This window comes from Mastigoproctus giganteus, chromosome 13, assembly GCF_048544385.1.
Source record: "Mastigoproctus giganteus isolate SK-2022 chromosome 13, ASM4854438v1, whole genome shotgun sequence".
Lineage (NCBI taxonomy): Eukaryota > Metazoa > Arthropoda > Arachnida > Uropygi > Thelyphonidae > Mastigoproctus > Mastigoproctus giganteus.
Window position 1 is genome coordinate 33,261,259 of NC_143587.1, and position 14,316 is coordinate 33,275,574.

General features: G+C 40.3%; 1 protein-coding gene across 1 annotated transcript in view; it reads right to left on the reverse strand.

The window, feature by feature from the left end:
- LOC150075932 (outer dynein arm-docking complex subunit 4-like) overlaps nucleotides 1-2,990 on the reverse strand; it is an 80,816-nt gene extending 77,826 nt beyond the window's left edge. The window contains exon 1 of the mRNA XM_090387610.1: nucleotides 2,422-2,990. Coding sequence (XP_090243736.1) covers nucleotides 2,422-2,970 — 549 coding nt within the window. The 5' untranslated portion in view covers nucleotides 2,971-2,990. The remainder of the gene's footprint in view (nucleotides 1-2,421) is intronic.
- Between the last annotated feature and the right edge of the window lie 11,326 nt (nucleotides 2,991-14,316).

Genomic DNA, 14,316 nt, shown 5'->3' on the forward strand with positions numbered 1-14,316 from the left:
TTTCTCCTAAAAAAAAGAAAAAAATGAGTCCAGATTACCCTCACAGTCTTGTTATTGTCTTTTGTGCTTACAGAGCCCTAAATTTCCTATTATGCATTCTCTGAAATCCAGTGATTGATTAATTACATGAAAGCCAAACACTTAGGTTTACATTCCTAGGCGCATTCAATACCTCATTCATTTAATGGTCAACAAATATTAGCCATTCTGCAAAACAATTTTTTACAATTTATCAGTAATATTTTCTTGAACAGGTATTAACTTCATATGTATATTCTAGTGAGCACACAGTAATATACAGTACAGTTATTATGAAATTAAATCATGTTTGTGTTTTAAGTATCGCATCGCACAGAGAAATCTGTTAGCAACTGGGATTGCAAACTGTTATTCGTGAACAAAATAAAGTAGAACTAAGTTCCTTGCTCTTGTGGAGTTGGGGAAAATCCCTGGAGCTGCTTTACAATTAACACTAATTCGTATGATGCATTAGACTGACACATGAGGGGCATTTGAAAAGTTTATGGCCTCATTATGAACTGTTCATTTGAAGAGTCTGGTAACATGTTACTTTTCAACATAGTTCCCTTTGGAGTCAATACACTTTTTCCACCAATGCTGCAATGCATTGATTCCAGCTGCAAAGAAAGTTTTCTCTTGTGCTCCCAGGAATGCATCCATTGCAGCAATGATATCACTGTCATTGAGAAAATGAATGCCAGCCAGGTATATTTTAAAATTACCAATTGGTGAAAGTCCAATGGTGCTATATCTAATGAATATGGGGGATAGTCCAAGGTTTCAAAGCTGCACTCATGCAGGCAACCATGACAATGGCAGACTTGTGAACAGGCACATTGTTCTGATAGTAAAAGACTCCTTTGCTGAGTTTTCCTCAGTGTTTGTCTAATATTTTCACACAAATGCCTCACAATGTCTACATAATATGACACTGTGACTGTCTGGCCTTTCTGAAGGTAATCCACTAGCAACATACCATCAGCATCCCAAAATCTCAATGCTATTACCTTGCCAGCAGAAGGAATTGACTTGACTTTTGTGGGAGGGGACAAGAACTGTGTTTCCACTGTTTGGACTTCTCCTTTGTCTCTGGCTGAAAGTGATGGATCCCACAGCTCATTCATGGTTACAAACTTTGCAAGGAAATTTGCTGGATCTGCTTGAAAATGATGCAAATGTTCACTTTACTTGATAACTCTCATGCACTTTTGATCTGCCTTCAACAACTTTGGCACCCATCGTGCTGACACCTTTTTCATTTGTTCAGATGAGATGCCCAAGATGCTGGAAATGTAGCAGACTTTCACTCATCGATCGCTCATCACAAGATCATGCACACAGTTAGCAACTTCCAGAATGATTAGCATTACAGATCTTCCATAGCATGGGTCATCTTCAGGCTCTTCCTCCCTCATTTAAATTTTGCTGCCCACTTCTTAACCATGGAACAGGAAGGAGTATCTTCTCCCCACATCTTTATGAATTGCCTTTGGCATTAGTCCCTTTTTTCCCAATATTAGATGATTGAACAGCGATTGATTTTGTCCATCTTTCCTCATTCACACAACTTTTTTTTACTTTGGGACCTGTAAATAAAAAAAAGACATTATTGAAACTGAACAAAACTTGGTGGGTTACTATTTGAAGTGTTATACATTAAGTACAGAAATTTTTAACACTGTACCACTACCCTCAAAGATATTCAAACTGTCCTTTTCTATATTTTGTACAACCATACTGAACATCCCCTTCCCCGTGGTGGTGGAGCTGATGATATGTAATACTTTTTCATGCACTATAAGATATTTTACGTTTAATGCAGGACACTATATACAGGTATGTGCAATTACTTTGGATGGTATTTAAAGAAGCAAATTTGCAGTATACAAATGCTGTTTTTTTTTAAAATTCTTATTGTGACTATAATATGGCCACCCAAAGTCTACCAAATTCCAAACTTTAGTAAGGATCAGGTCCCAAGGTTACTGGATTTGGGAGATTTGACTCTATTGACGTGCCCCTGGATTCAATATGTAAATTCTTTTAATTGCAATAATAGAAAAAAAAAAAAAAAGAGAGAGAGAGAGAGGAAGTTTCCTTAATGCTAAAAGTTTAAAAGGAGAGTGGTGCTTGTTTAGGCTACAGAACAGTGCAACTAATGCCATGAGGAATCAATATACCAATTCTGAAAACTAAGTCTATTCTAGTTTGCATACATACACAAGAAAAAATCCTGCTTTACTTCATGAACAGCTAACCAGAGCCGTGAGTGAACAAATTCTCGTAGAGAATTCTACGAGAATTTGCATACACACACACACACACACCTGCAATCAAGTATATAAAAGTATTCTTTTTGTAAAATTCACTAAATATTACACTACATGTAGAAACTTTTACCTGGTTTAACATCTTGAGTGCTGCATAACAGTCACCCTTTGCAATCTCAGCCTTTCCCTGTGCAAGAAGGACTGTAGCACCTTGCTCTTCTGGCCTCACCTTTTGTCTGTCTCGCAATCTCTTGCTCTCTAGACTGATTTTAATATCTCTGGATCCCAAGGCTACAGCTGCAGCTCTGTCCTTGTCTGTATATATTTGATTCATTACATCAAATACTTTATAGCTCTGGATGCTGTCTGTATCACTACTGTCTGATGCATCTGTGTAATGGACAATCTCTTCCTCCTCATTTTCCAGCTCCAAGATCAAACTTTCTTTGCGTTTTACTTGCCCCGGTTTGTTCACACCCTTTGATTCTGCTTTCTTGACTGCACCTATTAAAGCAACCATCACACCTTTATCAGTTTTAGAAACCGTTGAGCTTTCATCACCAGAAGGTCCGTCTGACTGAACTGAAAAGGGGGACTCAGTTCTCTTTTCTGAACTTTCACTACTTTTACCAGTAGAAAGTGTTGCCTTGGAGAATAAACTTTTAATTTTTGTTGCCATCTTGTACTAGAAATACTAAAATTGTTCACAAAATGGAGAGACTTTTGAAATAAATACAGTTTAAAGAATGAATCTTTCTCTTAAAACCATACATTGTAAAGACTCAAATACTGAGAATCTTGTGAAAATTTTTACTGCTTCACTGCCAAGGCACCACTGGTACAGACTGCTTGAAATAATTCCTGTCATTTCGTTTCTATGGCAACGAAAGCAAAACAGTCATATGTTCCTCCTGTCACACCAAGAGTCTCAGAATTTTATTTGCAAACGATTGTTTGAAACTCTTCATATTTCATCTAAGAAATATATAAATTCATTGGCCTGATAAACTCATATAACAGATAAATAAGAAAAATAATTCAAAAAACATAACTTAAACAGTATACAATACGTTTATCACGATTACATAATGGTTGAAACGCACATGGTTTCCACATTTGGCAACTAGATGGCAGCAGCAACAATTCCTAATATGTTAATATAAGTGACCTTGACTTTGTCAAAGTGCATATACTGTACATGTATACATTACAGAAAGAAAGTATAAGCTGTACGCCGTATCGGTGCATATATCTGAGCCGTCGGATCTTAGTGCAGCAGTCACTTGAAATTTAATAAATGGCAAGCTTGAAATATATACAGTTGAAAAAGGAAGGATCGTACAATGTTTACAACATAAATTATAAATTTAAAAAAATAATGTTTGACCCATTCGGATTAATTGCAAAAATGAAACCAATTCTTCGTTTCAATTTTGGCAAAATTCTTCTTATCCGTAAGCGGCGAGTACGGGGAGGGCAAGGCATCGTTTCAAATTAAATACCAGCTGATCGACGCAATTAATAGCCTAGCACCTACGGCCGCATCCGGTGCTGATGGAATTCCTTAGTTTATGCTGAAATGCCTCAGTACATTTATTGTTGATCCTGTCGTTATTTAACAAGATCCTTAATCAAAAAATTTTCTAGTCAGACCGCTGCCGTCAGATAGTCAGTCAAACTATCTAGTCAGACCGCTGCCGAAAATACGCAAATACGCTCTGCTTCTCAGCCCAGTCACTTCCGTCCAATTTCCTCTGCATCAAGCCTAATAAAGGTCTTTGAGAAATCACTTCTGAGAACATTAACCATCTAAATTATACCACAACAGCTACCACAGATCCATTATGCTACCGGTCAAGATCCACCGCTACAAATCTAGTCATCACCGCTACCAAGATCCTCGAGGCATTTGAGCACGTTCAGAAATCACCGTTACGTATATCGACGTCTAGGCAGCATTTGATTCCATATCCGTTTACGCGTCGGCAAGGCCACTACGTGAGTATTACTTCATTGATGGAGACGTGTTCTAGTTTATTCAGACAATGCTTGAGAACAGGACCATTATTGTTCGCGATGGCAATCTGCGCTACATCAGGACTATTACAGCTGGAGTCTCACAAGGCGGGGTCCTGTCCGGAATCTTGTTCTCAGCTGTTCTCGTGACGTTCGTGACGGGCCGAACTGATATCATCACCTTTGCCGATGATATAAAACTGTTTACTCCCATCAGCCCTGGAGACACTGCTGACTACATCAATGCCTTAATCCTTCAGAAAATCCGGAACCTTGAGGCCTTCCTCTCCGGTTTCGGACTTCACATCAATTATGAGAAGTCAAAACAGTTGACTTTCTCTCTCAAACGGACCTCAACAATAGTGCAGCCCATTTTAAGAGGATCCGCGATTTCTGCCGTCCAACAACATACAGATCTGGGCGTTATTTTTGATCAAAAGATATCCTTTCTACCGCACATAAACCACTTGCAAATAAAGTTCTGTCGACTCCGGTGGATGATTAAACAACAACTTATGCACGTCCATGACCAGGCTGTTGGGTGCAGATATATTAAGACGTGTTTATCAGGTCATACTCTACGGCGCCGAAGTCTGGACTTCAATTGCTACGACCCATCTTAGACGGATTTTCGAGGGGAAATTCTGGCTACTGCAGTGGGCCACATGGAAATTTCTGCTTCCCCCTGCACTAAGGACCACCCAGATGGCGGCAGCTCTCAACATCAGACGTCTTCCTGCCATCATTCGCGAGAGAAGACTCGTCTTTGCCATCAAAATGATGGTCGGCATTATTTCAGTACCAGATTTCTGGGCTAACAGCGGTTGGAGGATCCTGGTCCCAAGCCTTAGGGCTAATCCAGTCCTTCAGGCCAATTCAAACCGGTTAAAGTTATCTGATCGGTTCCTACTCGTGCAAATGCTGCAAGACATACACTCCTTGGCGGTGACCTCTACAAATTCGCAGTCGAAGAAATATAGGCAGAAAGTAATCGGTCGACTTCCTTCCCAGAACCACGTCGGAGAACAGTAGAACCTGCTCCCGAGGACCTATCCATCACTGACATGGATCCATCACTCCAGTGTTCAAACCTTTCTGGAATCATACTTCTGTTTTTTTTTTTTTTTTTTTTTTTTCATCTTCGTTTATTATGTTGTGTAATTTATTTTATGTAAACTCCTGGCTTGTAGCCGTGAAGGAAGTTATATTCACAATGTGCCTTCTGTACATAATAAAGAGTTCTTCAAATTTGGCAAAATTCCTTTTATCCGTAAGCGGCGAGTACGAGGCGAAGGCATCGTTTCATACCCCCGCTGGTTCTAAATATAGTTTGAAAGTTGTATCGTTGTGTATAAACACAATCTACACACTGTTTTTACATGTTCAGTGATTGCATTATGCCAAGAACAAAGGAAAAGAGAAACAGTTCATTCAAACACAGGCGATCATTATGAGAGGTGGTTGAGAAGTCTTGCTGTCTGGGAGATCGAAAACATTGTTTCGGTCTCCTACTAGTTCTATGTATATTTTTCAGGATGCACTTAACCGCCCCTTCACTCCTGCGAAATAGCAAAAGGTCTGCTTTGGTCCCCTACTATTTCTATGTGTATTTTTCAGGATGCACTTAAAACCCTTCACTCCTGCGAAACAGCAAAAGACGCCACCCTAGACTCTTAAAATCAGGGCCAGCTCAGGGGTATATGTCAACCCTAGCCACATTGACCGATGGCGCCCTCCTCCCGCCGATGCGAAGATTTTAATTTTTTAGTATGATTAATTTTACATTTTATTTACTTACAAAAAGAAAATTATACGCAATATAATTATGTAAATAATATATTGTAAATTAGTAATTATAAATTATAATTATCTAAATTAGTAAATTATAAATTTAATATTTGTTTTAACCAGTGGCGGCTCGTGACTCTGATGTGTGGGGTTGCTGCTTCTTAAAGTTAGATTAAATTGCCTTGGTTATAAGACATGTAGACTTACACTGTGCTGCCACTTTATTAGATTGCTGTGCACACAAATGGTTTGTCCCAGAACGTTGCAACTCACATGACCACAGTTGTGGATATACGTGCAGCAGAACAACCTTTCTAGTATCAGTTAAGCGTACAAACCGAAGCAAGAATTGAGAAAAGGAATGATTTAACGGACATTGAACGTGGCATGGTAGAAGGTGCCAAACGTGCTGGACAAAGCATCTCTGAAACGGCAGTTCTCCTGAACTTTTCACGCACCACAGTTTGAAGGGTGTATCGAGAATGGTTCAACGAACAGAAAACATCCGCTCAACGGCACTCCTGTGGAAGAAAATCGCTTGATGATGAGAAAGAGAGAGAGAGAGAGAGAGATCAGAGGAGGATGGCTAGAATTGTGCAAGCAAACAGACTGGCTACAATGTCGCACATCACGTCAGAATACAACCTTGGTGCGTAGAACAAAATATCACAACGGACCACTAGTCGCACTTGGGCTACAACAGCCAACGGCACCATCGCGTATCTTTGTTATCAATGAAGAACAAGACAGCACGCCTCCTGTGGGCACAGCACCACCAACTGTAAGTTGCTTGGTCTGACGAGTCGACGTTCCTGGTGCATCATGTTGATGGAAGGCTTAGAATTTGGTGAAAACAACATGAAATCATGGACCCGTCATGCCTGACGACTACTGTGCAAGATGGTGGGGGCAGTGCTATTAGCATTAGCAGAGGCATATGATGCAAGAAAGCAAGCTTATGCAGCTACAGACAAAAAAAAAAAAAAAAAAAAAAAACAACACACTCCCATTTCACCCCTCCATTCGTTCCAAATACCTGTCCAGCTGAGCCTTAAATTTATTTAGGCTATCAACTTTAACAAGGGAAAGAAGTCTGTTCCACCAACCAACTACCCGCTGGCTAAAGGCAAATTTCCACACATCTATCCTACATGTCTTTCCTCAATTTGAATTTATGTCCTCTCAACTGATTATTCTGAGCAAGAGGAAGAATCCCATCAGCATTGAGCATGCTCACCATTCAAGGCTTTATACACCTCAATCAGAACACCTCGCTGGTGCCTAGTCTCCAGACACCGTAATTTGCAAAACTTAAGCCTTTCTTCATAAGAGCAACCCTTTGTTCCATTCACTAACCTTGTTGCCCTTCTCTGTACTTGTTCCAGCAGCTCTACATAATTCTTGAAATGAGGCCTCCAGACCTATATACAGTACTCAAGGTGTGGCCTGACCATTGCTTTTATACAAGGGAATAATCACATCCTTATCCCTGCTAGAAAAATTCCTGTATATCATTGACAAGACACAATGAGGTACTCTTGCAGCCCGTCTGCACTGCTCAGAGAACTTCATATCTGCCTGCACAATTTCCCCCAGGTCCTTTTCATTCTCTGCCACTGTCAGTGTAGTACCACAGAGTTGCTACGTTGCTCTGGGGTTACTGTTTCCGATATGTTGTACTTTACATTTGTCAATGTTAACCTTCATTTGCCACCTCTCAGCCCATGTGCTCAACCTTTCCAGATCCTGCTGCAGCAGAATAGCGTCAGTAGTGTCCTTAACAACCCTGCCAACCTTTGTATCGTCTGCAAACTTGGATATTAAGCTTGATATACCATCATCAATATCATTTATAAATACAGGAAAGAATAATGGACCCAATACTGAACCCTGAGGGACTCCACTAATAACATTAGTCCACGATGAACAGTGTCCATTGATTACCACTCTCTGTCTTCTCCCACTCAACCATCCCTTTATCCATAACAGCAATTTGCCTCCAATGCCACACTGCTCCAATTTGGGCAGCAGTCTTCCATGTGCAACAGTATCAAAAGCCTTTCTAAGATCCAAATATATAATATCAAAGTTTACCCTGCATCCAGTTCTTTTGTGACTGCATCATAGTATCCAATCAAATTAGTCAGGCAAGACATTCCCTTAACAAAACAATGCTGTGCTGTCCGAGCTATAACTGAAGTCTTGTCTAGAGGATCCTGCAGTGCTTCTTTAACCAGTGCCTCCATTAATTTTCCTGGAACAGAAGTTAAACTCACAGGTCTATAATTACTTGTGTCAGCCTTTGATCCTCCTTTGTGAATTGGGGTCACATGTGCATATTTCCAGTCTATGGGTGCCTCCCCTCAGTCCAAAGAAGCTCTCATAATTATGGCTAAGGGTTTGCTTACTTTCTTTGCTGCCTCCTTTAATATAACTGGATATATCCCATCCACCCCAGGTGTCTTTTTTGTTTATCCTCAACAATTTCTCCTCCACTTTCCTCTCAGTTATTACAAACTCATCTAGCTCACTGCCAGAGTTTACTTCACCTCTGGCATTCCCCTTTCTCAATTACTCCTCATGTGTAAATGTAGATGCAAAATACTCGTTTAGATTGTTAGCCACCTGAGCAGGATCCTTAACTGTTGAACCATCAATATCCAGTGATCCAATCGATTCATCCCTTTCCTTCTAGAGTTTACATAAGTAAAGAACTCTTTTCTGTTTTTCTTTGCATCCTTGGCCAAGGATTTCTCATAATCTGCCTTTGCCTACCTAATCTCCTTTGTGACTTGGTTACAGACCAGCTTATATCTATCATAGGCTTCCATGTCACCCATTAATTTATATGTATCCCATGCATTTTTCTTCTCTGCCATATGTCTCATTAGTTCATCTGACAACCATTTAGGCCTAAACCTTGAACAATATTTCTTAGTTGGTATGTAAAGCCTAGTAGCTTCCAAGATAAGTTCTTTGAATGCTTCCCATTTTGAATTTGCTGTTGATAACATCATCAGTTGGACCCACTGTATAGAATTTAATTACTGTCTCAGTCCATCGCAGTCGCCTTTACGAAAGCAATAACCCTTCCCTTTACCCCTAATGGTAGTTACTTCTTTGAGTAAATCCCACTTCAGCACACTGTGATCACTGCCACCTAGTGGCTCATTTAGCTGCAGATTCTTAATGCATGAAGCATCACTACTGATAATCAAATCAAGAGTATTACTCTCTCTAGTTGCCTCCCGAACATGCTGATGTAGAAAACAATCATCCAATAAATCCATAAAAGTCTTGCTAGTGTGTGAGTGACCAGCCCCCAAATTCCAGTCAATATCTGGGAAATTAAAATCCCCCATTATAAGACTCTCTGATTTACTGGCCCACTCTATTTCCCTGTACAGTTTCTTATTATACTTATCAGAGTCATTAGGCCTATAACACACTCCTACTCTCAATTTTGATCTCCTAATGCTTATGTCACACCAAACTGACTCGACACTGTACTGTCCAGTGATGTCGTCTGGTTTCTTAACTAATAGCATAACCCCTCCTCCCTTCCTGTCCTGTCTATCCTTTCTGTAGACGTTGTACTCCCCAAATTCCAGTTCTGCATCCCTTATATCTGTGTGACACCACGTCTCTAATATCCCAACAATATCTGCCTTTGATGTTTTGAGCAATACCTCAAATTCGTCAAATTTATTTACCAAACTCCTAGCATTGGTGTACACGCAAGTATACATGCACCTGTTCTTTTTCTTAGCTACCCTAACACAACCCATGTGTTTACTTGTACCGCAATAACTTCCAGCAGTCTCTGAAATATCCTGCATCTTGTTTTCCAGGCTGCTGCTCATTCCAACAGAAGCAGTGCAAGAATCTCTTTCACCTCTGCCAGTGGCTACTGTTAATTTATTGGTCCTTGTATCCCCCAAGCCAGCAGTTTTCCGACCCACCTAACGCTGTCTCGGCAGCATTAGCAAATATACTTGCACCCTTTCTATTTAAGTGTATCCCATCCCTGAAGAAGCAGTCTCTCCTGTTAACAAGTACAGACCAAACTTATGGTGTGGGGAATGTTTTCTTGGTACATGTTGGGTCCACTGATACCCATAGATTCACGTCTGAATGCCATCTCGTACCCAAACATCGTTGCTGACCAAGTGCATCGGTTCATGTTGACAGTTTATTCTCAGTCAGATGGTTACATCCAGCAAGATAATGCGCCGGTGCACAAACCCCGAATCACTATGGAATGGTTCCAGGAATATGACAATGACTTTTCTTTGCTGCAATGGCCCGCTCAGTCTGCGGATCTCAATTCCATTGAACATCTTTGGGATGAGCTGGAAAGGATTGTTCTCTGCAGGTCTACACCTCCGTCGAATCTCAAGGAACTGCGTGACACGCTCATGTCTACATGGTACTCCATTCCTGCACAACGTTTTCAGCATTCTGTTCAATCCATGCCTAGACGAATTCAGGCTGTTTGGAAGGCTAAAGGAGGCTCAACACGCTACTAGGGCGTCTCCGTAGCCAGGTAGGAAGGAGCAGCAGTGCGTAGCACACGCTTCTTGATTAGACCGGCGTTCGAGCCCGTCACCACCAAATACGGAAGATGCGGAAAGGTCAGGGAATGACCACCGCATATCCCGGAGCAATATGGCCTTAGTTGCTAATGCTCCTAAAAACCAAATAACAAACAAACAAACGCTACTAGGTAGGCGTGCATAATAGAGTGGCAGCACAATATAGATAGTAAAAATAATAAGCAAGTTAAAAGTACTACGATACATTAACTGAACACTTACCATTAACAGAGTTGGGTAATCTTGAAATTTTATTTAAAAATAAGATCCATTCTTCGATTTTTATTTGTTGAAAATAGATTAATATCTTTTTCATTCAAGTTTTGTGCACTATTCAAATCAGCACTGCTCGCTCCACAGTTCCTTTACCTCGTTTTGACACTTCTAAAAAATGCGTATTGGCAATCTGCCAACTGGGCATTGACTGAACCACTGAAACCAAAATGTGGAACTGTGTAGTGCACAGTTCCGCCTACGGTTATACTTCAAAGTTGAAAATGATTTCGCGTTTTTATTCGTTTATTATTGAAATGATTATTGGAAATAGAGGATGAGTATACTATAGGCAGGACCTGTTAATAAAAATATTAATTGTTCTTCACAAAATTTAATATAACTCCACTATATTTAGATTTAAAAAGCTGGGGGTGCTGCAGTTCCGCAGTGTCTACCAACGAGCCGCCCGCCCCTGCTTTTAACATGTTAACACATGAAATACACAATTTTTCTTGAGGGCTTTGTTTTTGGGAGGAGGGGACGGCGTTTGTGTCCCTAAGCCAGTGCCTACTCGGCCTTACCCTAAAGCTGGCGAGGCTTATAATTTTTTTTTTAAATTAAATACTTTATGAAGAAGATGAAAACTACGCACGCTAATGGCTGTTATACAGTTCGATAGTAAATTTTTTAATTTCAGCCATCCACTTCTATTACCTCAAAATTTCAATACATTTAGTTAAAAATTCTTCCCTAATGCAGATTTTCTTTTGGGATTTAACAAAGTTTTTCAACGCAGAAGCCACTCTTAACTTAAGTAACGCGAATGACCTGTATCGCTCTTGATTACACATTAAAACCTTTTTTTATGGCGATTTCAAACACGAAATATATTAGAATCTGATGCATTCTGAAGAGGAAAAGTTAGTAGGGTGGGCTTCTAATTGAACTCTTGCGGATTTTAACTAATTGACAGACGCGCGAGATCGGATCAGGAATGTTTTTTTTTCTCTTTGGGCCCAATATATGCCATACATGATTAAGGGTGATTGAATTAATATCATAAACCACACACCATTTGCTCCAATATACTTAGGCTTTTGTGTGGGGGGGGCGGTAGGATTTGGAAAGCTGTAATGGATTTGCAGTTCTTCGGGATCAGGCGAATGTTGGAATGTTTCCATTTCGTGAAGAAGATACCATCCTGAAGACAGGAATTATACAGTTGGATTAGCAAGTTAGTGATTAGTCCACAGGCGTTGAACAGCTTCACCCTCAATGAAATATAGGCTTGGGGCTTTACCAGGTTCAATTTTGGAGATGGCATAATCGATTTCAGCATGCGAGAAGTGTTCATCCATTAGTGAGGAAAAGTAACTGTCATTCAGATTGATGATATCGCTTTGGTCTTCAGTATTAAGGTCCGAATGATCAAGTAGTGGTTTCAAGAGACCCTTGAATCGTTATAGAATCAATGATATCCGCAGTAGAGATCTTGTTACGGCCATTCTTGTCGACTGAATGCACTGCTTTAGATGTAATGATTGGTCGTTGTAAGGTTTTGGGCGCATCAGCAACTTAGGCCATATTCCACAGTATGTAATATATCTCTAAATTGCGTGCGTGCGTTGGTCCATCTGCTGTTTCCTGGACGAAAAACCATGCTCTCCTCGCTTGAGACCGACTATATATATATATATATATATATATATATATGGGTGATTTCAATTTGCCTCTACTTGATTCGAGTAAATGGGAAGGAAACTCGACATGGGGAACAAAATTTTTAAATCAACTAGATGACTTATTTGTATCAACATGTCAGGGAAAGTACTAGAGAAAAGAATATCCTAGACCTCATCATCACACATGAATCAGATGACATAACAGGGTTGTCAGTAGAAGAACCAGTAGCAGGAAGTGATCACGGAGTTCTACGGTGGATGATGATGAGAAAGGTGGCAGCAGTAAAAGGCAAAGGAATGGGTTTTAATTTCAGAAAAGGAAATTACGATGCCTTAAGGTACTACATGGCCTCTATTAACTGGGTAGATATTCCACAGAGAATGAATACATTTGAACTGTGGTATGCTTTTAAAACATTAATCACAGATGCCTTGAATGCCCATTTACCATTAAAAAAATATTCCACGAGGAGGGTTCCAAGTTGGATGAATAGTGAAGTTGCCACATTACTTGAGCAGAAAAAAGGTGGCATGGAAAGGTTACAGAGCAATAAAAAGTGGAGTAGAATGGTATTAAGGGTAAGTTGCTACAATGGATAAAAGGATGGTTAAGTGGAAGAAGACAGAGGGTGGAAATCAATGGGTGCTGCTCTTCGTGGACTAATGTTATTAATGAAGTCCCACAGGGTTCGGTGTTGGGTCCACTGTTGTTTTGTATATTTATCAATAATACTGATGAAGGTATATCAGGCTTAATGTCGAAGTTTGCAGATGATACAAAGGTTGGCAAGGTTGTTAATGACAGTAATGGCAGTGTGCTACTGCAACAGCATCTTGATAATTTGGGCAGATGGGCTAAGAAGTGGCAACTGAAGTTTAACCTTGACAAATGCTAAGTACTACATATGGGTAGAAGTAACCCCAGAGAAACGTACCAACTGTGTGGTACTACACTGAAGGTGGTAGGAAATGAAAAAGACCTGGGAGTAATTGTGGCAGATATGAAGTTTTCTGAGCAATGCAGACAGGCTGCCAGGGCAGTTCATGTGGTTTTGTCAATGATATATAGGAATTTTGCTAGCAGGGAAAAGGAGGTGATTGTCCCTCTGTATAAGGCAATGGTCAGGCCACGCCTTGAGTACTGCATATAGGTCTGGAAGGATGTAGATTTGCTTAAGCATGTACAGAGAAGGGCAACAAGATTGGTGAGGGGAATGAAGGGATCCTCTTACCAGGAGAGGCTAAAGTTCTGCAAATTGCAGTGTCTGGAGACTAGGCACCTGTGAAGTGATCTGATTGAGGTGTATAAGGCCTTGAATGGGTTGTGCATGCTGAATTCTGATGGGATCCTTCCACTTGTTCAGATTACGAACCTAGGGGGGCATAAATTCAAATTGAGGAAAGATGGTTGTAGAATAGATGTGCAGAAATTTACCTTTAGCCAGCAGGTGGTTAATTGCTGGAACAAACTTCCATCTGTCGTTGTGGAAGTTGATAGGTCAAATAAATTTAAGGAGGAACTGGACAGGCATTTGGAGGGAATGGTGTGATTTTTTTTTTTCTTTTTTTTTTGGCTGATGCTGCATAAGCTCATACACTTGCTTTCTTGCATCACATGCTACTACTACTACTACTACTACCACCCTTATGGTGCCAAAGACTCTACATAACAGCCTAGCAGCAATAGGTCTCCCAGCGAACACCTACAAGGAACTCCAGAAAGTCGCA